Source organism: Corylus avellana, chromosome ca1 (assembly GCF_901000735.1).
Source record: "Corylus avellana chromosome ca1, CavTom2PMs-1.0".
In the NCBI taxonomy this organism is placed as follows: Eukaryota; Viridiplantae; Streptophyta; class Magnoliopsida; order Fagales; family Betulaceae; genus Corylus; species Corylus avellana.
Window position 1 is genome coordinate 32,333,518 of NC_081541.1, and position 12,483 is coordinate 32,346,000.

At 37.1% G+C, this 12,483-nt stretch overlaps 1 protein-coding gene across 1 annotated transcript; it reads right to left on the bottom strand.

Moving 5' to 3' along the window:
* Positions 1-11,077: 11,077 nt before the first annotated feature.
* On the bottom strand, positions 11,078-11,638 carry LOC132167977 (dirigent protein 23-like). The gene has a single exon (XM_059579035.1). The coding sequence runs from the start codon at positions 11,636-11,638 to the stop codon at positions 11,078-11,080; it is 561 nt and encodes a 186-aa protein (XP_059435018.1).
* Positions 11,639-12,483: the final 845 nt, after the last annotated feature.

The window sequence follows — 12,483 nt, forward strand, 5'->3', positions numbered from 1 at the left end:
ATAAAAATTATAAAACCCATATAATTATGAGCCTTCAAGAAAGTACATAACAAAATAATAAAAAATATTTCGGTCAATAATGCAATCAAATAATCATCTCACATTATATTCAATCTTAATTATTTCTTAGGTGTTTTGAAGTTCCCTTTTTGTATAATAATCAAATAAAATTTTGCCTTCTCTTTCTTTCAAAAGCATAAAAAGTACTTAAAAAAATATCTGAAAATCCGAGTACATTATACAAATAAACAAAAAATCTCATAGGCAAATAGGTCCGAGGCAAATATTAAATAAGAAGCATGTTATATCGAACAACTAATGATTTTATAAACTAATGGACACTAAGCAAAAATAAGCCCCAAGATGACCGTTGTGATTTTACACTTTGGTTTGGACATTGAATATATAATTGCTTGTAAGATGCTAATCAAATAAAAAATAAACACTTTGATTTTTTTTTTTTTTATTAATAAAGATTATTTTTGCTAATGAAATAAAAAATAAATACCTAATCATTATGTTGAGTAAAAATCCGACAATCTATATAATTAATAATTAATATACAATTATATATTAAAAAAAAAAACAAAAAATAATGCAATGAAATTTTTGATTAATAATCTTTATACCTCCTAAAAAACTGGTTTTTTTATTTTTTATTTTTTATTAAACGACTGAACCCATGCAACTTAAATTTTTTTGAACCGGTTTTTTATTATTTTTGTTTAATAATGCAATGAAATTTTTTTCTCTTTTGTTTCTACATCCTATCATTTAGTTTATCTAATTCAACTATACCATATAATATTATGTTATATACATATTAAAGTTTTTTTTTTTTTTTTTGAAAAATATGAAACTTCCATTGATGAAATTTCACGAACATAAAGCACTTACATCAGTGAGCATATAGTTCTGAAAAATCATAGCCAAAAGCTATGAAGGTTACAAAGTCATAAAAATGACTTCAAACTTCCGCTAACCCATGTACAATTACATTTAAGGAACATATATGCTTCGTCCAGATTAGATCTAGGACATGAGTAGCGCAAATACAAAAAAATAAAATAAAAAACAACTAAAAACTAAAAATTCAGCCATGAGAGTTAAGCCCCCACACTGATTTACTTCATCCTCAACTCGAAGGGTAGGACAACAAATCCATCCTCAACCTGAAGGCCAGGACAAGGAAAAAAAAAAAAAAAAACCTCACAAGCAGCGACGGAGGAGTATGGCATCGTAGACATCCCTTCGGAAGACACGCCTTAGCCGAAGAAGACGATCAGATTTAAGGTTGAAGAGACTAGACCTGGATCTAGATCTAGATCTAGATCTACAAACTAGATCTAAAGCAACTCGCCAGAAATGGAGATCGGAGGAGCCTACAAAGAAGACACCGAGCACTGAAATTCTTCTTTGTGTTGTCTAAAAGAAAAGAGAGATAAATTCTAGAGCTATACATATTAAGGTGATTAAACATAATAATACATAATAATTTGATTTGTATCATTTGTTTTCTTATTTGATTTTGCCATTAATAATACTTAATTTATTGAATAAGTTATACATGCAAAACTCTTCAAATATAATTAAACGCCATTAATTACGCTAATTTAATGACCGATTTTTTAAGTAAAAACCGGTTCGCAAATTATGCCTTAAAAATCGGTTTAGCATTAAAATAAAAAAGTGTTTATGTCACATGTTGCAATATTAAGGCAATTCTAAGAGTGATTCTGCTATATATATATATATGCCGGTAATAGCAAAGGTTTGTTCGACAGTTTTGACAGAAAATCGAGATTTAAAAGAAGATTTAAACCAAGAAGTAGTGTAAACATCCTTAGCGTCCAGCTTGGGGATGTTCCATTTATCAACACATAAATCATTATCAGAATCAACAGAAAAATTTTCATAGTTAACCACGTCCGGTGGCAAACTGGAATTAGAGCTGACAGAAGAATTAGATCTCCACATTTTGACACACAATCTAAATTCAAAGTTACACACTCAGTAGAGTCTTCAAGGATCTCATCCTAGGTACTCACTTACAGGGTAAACTCTCTAAGGATCTCCTTCCTAGACACTAGACTATCCACACATACCCTTGGACGCGAACACTGCCACACATACCCTTGGCTAACGTTCAACCCACGGCCTCTTCTTCACGCCCTAGACGCCAAACCCAGGCTTAAGCGGGACTTACAGATACCTCGACGACTTGTGGTAGCGGGGTGGTGACAGACTGAACTGACGGGGTGGTGGACTACCGTCTAACAACTAGGATCTCGACACAGAGAAAGGTTAACAGGGGGTAAGCAAAAAGGAGAAGAGCAAGACTATACTCAGGGGCAAAAAGGAGAGTAGGGTGTACATCAAGCAGCAAAGAGATCGAAACTCTTATGGCTCTGATCGAATTTTCCAAAACAATGCTTTGATACCAAGGAGGGGGAGGTGGAGGCGCAGTATGCATATAGATGCAGGGGATAAGGGAGAGTGATGTACATGCAGTATAGATATAGATCAAAGCAAGTAAAACCGTCCAAGAAGGCGGTATGACAGTTGATAAAACAAAGAAATAAAGACAGGGGAATAGCAAGAGGATTTCGAGCTCTGAGGTTAGACTCTGAGAAACTCTGGAAAAACTCTACCTTACAATGGGAGAGGGGAGCCCGTTATATAGGCTGAGCATAAAGCATAAAACAAAATAAAATCAATTACAAAACAGTAAAAACCAGGCGCCGCGTTAGGGCGGTCACATGTGAACAGTAGAGACACGTTCGATGCCAATCTTGAACAGTGAAAGTCTCCTGATTGAACAGTGTGCTGTCGGCACTGTAGTGTCGGCAGACAAAACATGAGTAGTGAAGTTGAACAGTGCATCTGAACAGTAATCCTGCGCAGTGTCATCCGGACATGAACAGTAAAAGTGAACAGTGATTTTGCACAATAACTTCAAAACAATCTGAACAGTGACCCGTTTGAGATCACCAATTTTTCTTCTGCTGTCGTTAGGGACAGTGAACTGAGAACAAACCGTCAGTGTTATTGTATCAGTTCCTTTGGAAAACATAGTGGTCGTTAGGGACCAATCAAAATAGCCGTTATGGGCTCTTCACATATCTTCAATCCCTGGATAAGGATAGTATTCTTGAGTATCCTCATAGTAGGGATTTTGGAGGGAACTCTGGACAGGCTTCTGGACGGGCTTTGCAGACTTTTCGTCTTCTTCGTCAGAAGGTTCATCAAGAGCAGCAAGAAGGGCTTTCAACTTCTCTTTCTTGGAAGAAGATATCTTCTTGGAGGAGCTGGAAGCAGATGAAGGGGAAGAAACATTGGAAGTTTCTTTTTCTTCTTTTGGAGAAGAAAATATACTGGGGGTAACAAGAAGAGGGGGTTTTGCCTTTAGTGGCTGGGCCTTGAGGGCCTGAGACATGCTTTTGACAACAAGGACAATGTCATCAGTTAGCGAGCATTTATCCCACCATTTGATAAACCATTGTCGTTGAATCTTATCATCTAAAAGGTGATATTGCCATTTCAGAATCCAAGGGATCTTGTATTTGTTGGCAAAATAAAGAATAGTTGGAAACTTGGCACCATAAGAATCAACTTTGTAGATGTTCTTAAATAGTTGGAAAGCTTCAACTAGCTGGAGGGGGAGGATATCAGGAATCAAACCAAATTGGTTCCACCATCTGGCGACCAAAGAGGAAGGATACCGGTAAAATTCTTATCGAAATTAACAAACCAGGAATGATCAAAAATAGAGGTTTGATAAAGTAAGAATTTAAACCAGGCATCGACATAATCATAGTAGGTACAGGGAATCGAGAATCCGTTAAGGGATCTCGTGACAGAGGGATGGGAACCCCATTCCTTTTCAGAAATAATCCGTTTGAAATAGACACTATGATAAAGTATCTTATTAGGATTAAGTCGATCAGGAATAGACTTGAAAGAGACAGAATCAGTCTGTTTTAAGACAGCTGAATAGAAAGCCAAATTTTTCTGTGGATGTTCAGGAATCCAGTGAAAATTTAGGGGAAAATAGGAGACGGCAATATCTCCGGGAGAATTAGAAGAAGAAGCAGAACGATTTAGTTCGACAAAGAACAAGTTCTAATAGTAAGGGAGGATCATATACTCAGACTTAAAGACAGACGTTTTATCGTGTCTTATGAAGGGGGGTCTGGGTTTATCAGCAAAAGGATCATAGGAGGAAGCAAGCGTACTAGAGTACGACATTTGAGAATCATAAGAAGGAGCAAAGGGAGCAAATCTGTTGGTTATGGCAACAGATGAAATTGGCAGGGAAGAAGCAAGGGGGGAGGATTCTGACTTTATAGTCAGAGCTTTAGAAACAATTTTCTCTTTATCTTTTTTGCTGGCCATGGTGGCACTGCAAAAATTCAAAAGGAAGATAATTAAAATCAAAAAGGTAAAAACCTTTATAAAATAAATGCAGAATAACGTTAAAATTATTCTCCGTAAAACAGAAATAATAATATGCGCCATATGACAGGGAAAGGTATGATCAAGGAATTCTGGGTAAACACGACCGTTAGGGGGGTGTTTAGACAGGACAAAATTCTGATGGTAATAGGGTCCTCATCCGTTTCTATATCTAAGGACTGCCTAAACTTAATATCCAACCTATTAACATCAATTTCAAATTTTGACGCAAAAGGTATTTGAATATTAACATCAAATTTAACAGTTGAAACACCAAATTCGTTAACAGAAAATGGATAAAGTAAAGCAAGAAAAGGCATACCAAGAATTACCCTTTCACTCATGTTTTTGACAAGCACAGTAGAAATTTGAAAATGAATATTATCAAAACAGACATATGCATTTTTTAATTCAAAATCAATGTGCAATTTGCTTCCACTGGCTGAATGCAACCGTTGTGTGGATTTTTGAAAATATTTGTTGGGAATGAAACCTTCTTGAATGCAATTCAAATCAGAACCGAAATCAATCAAAGCAAAAACATCAAAAGAGTAATCAGGAGAAATGGTAATTCTGACATTTGAATACCATCTCGGAGGGACAAATTTGGTAAGCATACTGACAATCTTAACATTATTGGACAAAGATTTATGACAGGATTCAACTTCATCATCGTGCTCAGGAGAAGTAGTTTCGTTATCTGAAATACTTCCGGGAAAAATTTGATTAAGATTTAAATGTAAAAGCTTTTGCTGTAAATCTTTGTTTTCATGATTTACGTTTTGCAAAGCCATTTGCAAGTTGACAATATCTTTCTTGATGCTACTAATCTCATGCTGCAAATCTGAGATAGTAACTACCTTGGTTTTTTGTTTTGAAAACCGTTTCAAGGTATCTTGAAGAGAAATAGTGCCGACAGGTTTTTCAACATCTTCTTTGGTCATGAGTTTCTTAAGTTTTTTAAGATACTCTTATTTCAAATCAGGGTTTTCAATTTTTGAAATCAGGGTTAGGAGCAAGTCTTCTTGTTCTTCTGATTTCGACAAAACAGAGCAGGTTTTTGATTTGCAGCAGGCATCAGTGCAACCAATTTGAAAACAACTTTCAGATATTTCTAATGTAGATCGATAGTCAGAATCAGAGGATTCTAGAAAATCATTATCAGAGGAATAATCTGAAAAAGCATTGTTTTGAAAAATTATAAAGATTTTTTACTTTTCATCGTTATTGATGTTCAAAGCATTAATCTCTTTTTTAATCTTTTTGGGAGGTTTTGGGCACTTGTCAGCATAGTGTCCTTCTTCTCCGCAATTGAAACATTTGTTTTTTGAAAAATATTATTCAAATTCAGATTGTTGTCTCCGTTTAGGAGGAGGTTTAGAAAATTTAGGCTTATTAAATTTTCTTTTCATGTTACTGTTGTAATATGGAGGGGGTGATTTCATGAGAGCTTTAGATTTCTTCCTATGCGTTTTGGAGGGAGCCATAGGAGGTAATCCAAACTGTTCACAGAAATTTCCCATTTCATACTTAGCTTTCTTGGCGTTTTTAAGTTGCTGTCTGATCATCTTTTGATCGATGCACATCTTAATGCCAAGTTTTTTGACAGTTGAAAACAGATCACCATAAGTTAAATTTTCAAAATTGATGAGACCAGTGTTAGTACTGATCAATTCATCTTTGACTTTATGAGCAAATAATGAAGGCAAACCATCAATGAACTTTTCTTTCCAATAAGGTTTTTGACTATCAGGTCTAACCATGACACGGGAAAGAAAGACATCTTGATACCATCTATAATCAGACATAGTAGGGCATCGAAGATTGTTCAAATAATCAAAAATACGGGAGGTGATATTGGAAGAAGTTCCGACAAAATGTTTGATAATTGTATAGATCAGGGAGTTAACACCATCAGGTTCACCCATTCCGATTTTCTCGTCGAAAATAGGTATTCCTTCTTCATCACTCTTTACTGCTTTCCTGATCTGATCTCTTCGATCTTCAGTGAGATAATTATCCCACCAATTTCTCAAAGTACCAGAAAAATCAGTAGCAAGTAAATCCACAATATCAGCTTGGCTTTTATTGTGATTCGTGAGATAGGCATTAGCAACCATGGACATATGATTCATCTTATTGAGCAGTTCTTGCTCAGATAAACCGTCAATATTCCATTCATACAATTTATCAGCAGACACAGAGAATTGGGATTGGAGAAACCTTTCCTCGAATTGTAAATCAGGAGGAGTAGGTTTGGAACAAAAATTCTTTGTAAGATTGAAGGGTTTGAACCCGTCATAGATCCTTTTGAGTTTTGGCTCCATTTCAATCTTTCCAAAGTTTTGTTCAAGAATTCTGATATCAGAATCAGTGGATTCTTGAGAAGAAGTTTCAGAGTCAGAAGAAGACACTTTTTTGAGTCAATTCAGAAAGCAATTTGTTGACTTTCTCAATGTTCATTTGAGAAGTCGTTTTTAAACCAGAAGATTTTGACAAATCAGGGAGAGAAATCAGGGGTTTTTCAATCTTTGGAGGATCAGAGGAAACCTTTGAATCAGAAGAGATAGAGGGAAGTTTCTCTTCGATACGATCCAATTGTTGTCCTAAAATATGCGAAGATTGGGCACAAAAATTGTTTTGTTCGATAATTCTCCTATCGTTAGTAATAGGATCCTTATTATCATGAATTTTAAAAGGAGAACTTTTGACAACCATTTTGTTGACATCAATAAGAATGTTTTCAAGAGGAGGATGAGAAGCCTTGATGACAGATTTATCTTCTTTGACAAAATTCTTTTTGACGACGTTCAAGACATTGTCGACAGGAAAATGTTTTTGAAGATAATCAAAAAACAAAATATGTTTTTGGGACTCAATCATCATCTCAGTCCATTTGACCTTGATGAGATCTTGTTCCTTGGAAGAATATTTCTTTCGAAAAGCATGCCGAAGAGCACGATTTTCTTTTGACAAAAAATCTTTTGACAAAGCAGGCCAATCAATGACAGAAAAAAAATCTTTGATTGGGGATGTAGAGGTGATGACATTACACCGATGAGGAGCAGTGGGAAGAGGAGCATCAAAATCAAAAGCAGAGGGAGAAGTAGATCTACCTTCGTCATCCGTTAGGGGATGATTTCTAGTAGAGTAAAAAGCAGAAGAAACTTGGGAATCGGTAGAAATTCCTTTGAGTTTCAAATCAGGGTTAACAGGACAAAGATGAGGAGAGGCGTTAAGTGACTTGTCCACTTCTTTATCACGACGACGAAATCCTTCTGAGGTTGTAGAACCCGCAAAAGAATTCCTTCGTTTGTTAACCAAAAATGGCCTTTCAAACAGCGGACGTTCAATCCTGCTGGAAAGTCCTAAATTAGAAAAATTGATTTTGACAGATCCATCCATGTATTGTTGGATGTAATCAAGATTAAAGGCATCGTTAACTACTCGAGAAGGTTTTGCAACACCTTCCAAAAGCCACTCGTTGGGGAGGTCAATCTCTTCCCAGCGAATCGTTTTTGGAGTTTTGATATGAGCATTCTGAGTAGAACTTTGAATTAACAAAGTTGATTCACCTGGATTCTTGATCACAGCTTGTGGATTTAGATTTGTCTTCATCAATTTATAATAAACACGATAGATGATAGCAAGGGGTCTGCTACCTTCTTCCATGTTATAACCAGATGATAAAACATTAAGCGTTAAAGCTTTTAAAACATGCATATCAGACAAAGAAAGAGAGAGGTTGGGAAAGACATCAAAATGGACAGGACCAACAAACAAGGAAGATTGAATCATTCCGAGTATACTGGTCTTAAAATCAAGAAATCTTGCGTCACGCAAGCAAAGCAAAACAGAAGCATTAATACCAAGTCGAGTCAATGGCTTGACTGCAACTTGAACACAACCAACATGCAAAAACTTATAACCTTTAGCAAGAGAGTCGTTAATGAACCTCTTGTTAAACAGGGTTATAGTTTGATCTTTGCCGGTAATAGCAAAGGTTTGTTCGACAGTTTTGACAGAAAATTGAGATTTAAAAGAAGATTTAAGCCAAGAAGTAGTGTAAACATCCTTAACGTCCAGCTTGGGGATGTTCCATTTATCAACACATAAATCATTATCAGAATCAACAGAAAAATTTCATAGTTAACCACGTCCGGTGGCAAACTGGAATTAGAGCTGACAGAAGAATTAGATCTCCACATTTTGACACACAATCTAAACTCAAAGTTACACACTCAGTAGAGTCTTAAAGGATCTCATCCTAGGTACTCACTCACTGGGTAAACTCTCTAGGGGTCTCCTTCCTAGACACTAGACTATCCACATATACCCTTGGACGCGAACACTGTCACACATACCCTTGGCTAACGTTCAACCCACGGTCTCTTCTTCACGCCCTAGACGCCAAACCCAGGCTTAAGCGGGACTTACAGATACCTCGACGACTTGTAGTAGCGGGGTGGTGGCAGACTGAACTGACGGGGTGGTGGACTACCGTCTAACAACTAGGATATCGACACAGAGAAAGGTTAACAGGGGGTAAGCAAAGAGGAGAAGAGCAAGACTATACTCAGGGGGCAAAAAGGAGAGCAGGGTGTATATCAAGCAGCAAAGAGATCGAAACTCTTACGGCTTTGATACCAAGGAAGGGGAGGTGGAAGCGCAGTATGCATATAGATTCCAGAACCCCTGGGCAACTGGCCCATAACTACTTTCCTGCCAAATTTCATTGGATTCCTGAACATCCTTTGAAAGATTTGTCATTTTTCACTGATATTTTGATTCAAACCAAATCTGTCAAATTTAGGACTATTCCCAAAAAAGACAACCCTCTAACGGCTATTAGGACTATTGCCTACATTGTCAAATTTATCAGAGTTGAAGAATGGGGTTCCCACCCTTCTCAACTTCTCCCCTCTTCCAATGCTCCAATTCCCTATTCGTATTATGACTATGTCAATGTCTGGTTTCGTTTTATGCTATATCAGAACCCCGAGTCTAAACACTTCTGGTTCATTACTTTTATTGAGGACTTCAATTGCCTCTTTCCCCCATGGTTCAAACAATGGTGGGACCATTTTGGCCTAACTATTGACGTTCTCCCTTCTCCTCTTGTCTATGCCTTTCATCTGTTCTCCTCTCATGTTGCCTGTAAAGGCTTTGTTGCTAATTTCAACCCTATTTTTCCCCTATGCTTTATTTTGCCAGAGAATTCAGAATTCCTTGGTTCCTCAAATGGAAATATGTCCGGAATCAAGAAAAAATTGAAAGACACTGGTTTCAATGCAAGACTTGGACAAAGTCTCCAAAAATTGATCCCATTGTCAAGAAAGTTGAGTTAATGACCCGCAGATATGATGCCATTGTGCCATACTCTGCGCCTCCTCCTCTTCCTCCTGTCCCCAAGTATTCTTCCAAAAAGAAACAATGGATTCAGACCTACCTTGACTCTATTGGTCCTCTGGATGATAACGAAGAATAGCTTGGAGCAAAATTTATCCAGACTAGCCACTGACGGTTAGCACGGAAATTCTCTTTTATTTGGTCCCTAACGACCACTATGTTTTCTCAAAAGAACTGTGTCAACTCCACTGACGGTTTGATCTCGGTTCACTGTCCCTAAACGACAGAAGAAGAAAGATGGTGATCTCAAACGGGTCACTATTCAGATTGTCTTCGAAGTTACTGTGCAAAATCACTGTTCACTTTTACTGTTCACTGTCCGGACGACACTGCGCAGGGTTACTGTTCAGACGCACTGTTCAACTTCACTGTTCATGTTTTGTCTGCCGACACTACAGTGCCGACAGCACACTGTTCAATCAGGCGACTTTCACTGTTCAAGATTGGCGTCAAACGTGCCTCTACTGTTCACATGTGACTGCCCTGACGCGGCGCCTGCTATTTACTGTTTGTAATTTGTCTTTATGCTTTATGCTCAGCCTATATAACGGGCTCCCCTCTCCCCTTGTAAGGCAGAGTTTTTCCAGAGTTTCTCAGAGTCTAACCTCAGAGCTCGAAATTCTCTTGCTAGTCCCCTGTCTTTGCTCCTTTACTTCAGTAAGCACTAACGCTTTCTTTTGTAAGATTGTCTTTAATCTGTAATGATTTTAAACTCTTTAACGAGTTTTAATCCAGATTTGTTTATCTTCTATCTGTCTTTATTTCTTTGTTTTATCAACTGTCATACTGCCTTCTTGGACGGTTTTACTTGCTTTGATCTATATCTATACTGCATGTACATCACTCTCCCTTATCCCCTGCATCTATATGCATACTACAGTGCCGATAGTGCCGACAGCACACTGTTCAATCAGTGTGCTGTCGGCACACTGTTTGCATATGACATGTTAAACGAGAGCCATGGGATATTAATTGATTAATTTGATGTGGTCATACTGTTAATTAATTGGATGGTAGGTTGACGGAGGGGCCTAGCTACTGAAACTCCAAAAAATAAATAAATAAAATAAAATAAAAAACCAAACCTGAGGACCTAATTGTTAAAATTAAAAATCTAAAGACTAAATTGAATCACATTAAAACTTAGGGACTAAATTTGATATTTTCCAAAAAAAATAAAAAATCAAGATTATGATCATAGAAGTATGTAGCCCTAGTGAACAACGGTAACATTGTACTGAACAATAGCATCACCGGTGGTGGCATTAAACCAATATGTGTGAGCGATGGCATATCCACGTGCCAACCGGAAAACCCCGGTTCCGCCTACGATAGCCATCTCACGAACCGGTTGCAGAGCCGGGTTCTTGCCAAGAAGGCTAATGGAGCTACCATTATAGATGCCATCAACGAACCCAAAGTTCAAGGCCATGATGAGAGCCAGTTCCTGCTGTCCCGCAGACCCGTATAGTCCCTGAGCCCTACCCACGAGCTTTGAATCTGGATCGGGTTTTTCAGTTAATGGGTCATCTGCCATCATGACAATGCCAAAAAGGGTTGGGGATTTGTTTGTGCTAGCGGCTTGAGCCACCCTAACAACGCTGGGGTTCTTGCCACTCACTGTGTCATGGAAGTAGAAATGGAGGTTGGTGATCTCTGTCTCCTTCTTCTGAACCACAGATCTTGTGGCCCAGCTGCTCTCTTCTTCAACGCTTTGAGCCCATGCCACTAGGGAGAAGATCAGCATTAGCACCACACCGATCAGTTTTTCCATCTGCAATATTTTTCTGTCTGAAACAGTGAAGGGAGACCTTAATTTATAGGTAGACAAAGGGATTTGGCTTCAGAGGTTGTTTAACTACAAATTACAAAGGAAGAAATATGTTGAGCCACTTTTTGAGGGTGTCCACTTGTTTCTGGGACGGCCAACTTGTTTTACAAAGGAGACAGCTTGACTTCTATCCAATTTCCTTCTATTTTTGGTGGGGAAAGTACCGACCATTGCCATGTTTAACTCCCCCAGCTGATTCACCATTCTTCTAAAATAACATTGAAGGGACAGAGAGATAACAATTCGGACATAAATGTGAATTGAATTGAGTTTTTATAGAGAATACGCTACAAAAATCGTGTTTTTTATTGACAAACTATTTCTGACGTGTCTTTTGACGTGGTAAATTTCATCACGTCAAAAAAAAATTTGGCGTGTCACACTGTACGTTATTTTTATTTTTATTTATATATTTTCTGAATTATTCGGGTTTATACCCAGATTTACATATTAACCTGATATCCAATACATTTAATATATATCCAATATACATTTAATTTATTCAATATACATTCAATTTAATACATTTAATCCAATACATTCAATATACATCCAATATCCAATACATTCAATTCAATTTAATTCAATTCAATCCATCTACATTTAAATTATCCAATACATTCAATTCAATCTAATATCGACATTTACATTATCCAATACAATCAATTCAATCCAATACATCCAATTAATCAAATACATCAAATACATCAAACATATCCAATACACCCAATTAATCAAATACATCCAATTAATCCAATACATCAAATTAATCAAATACATCAAACATA

Bases quoted from the DNA above. Each gene is read 5' to 3' on its own strand.
- LOC132167977 (XM_059579035.1), bottom strand. From the start codon at position 11,638: ATGGAAAAACTGATCGGTGTGGTGCTAATGCTGATCTTCTCCCTAGTG.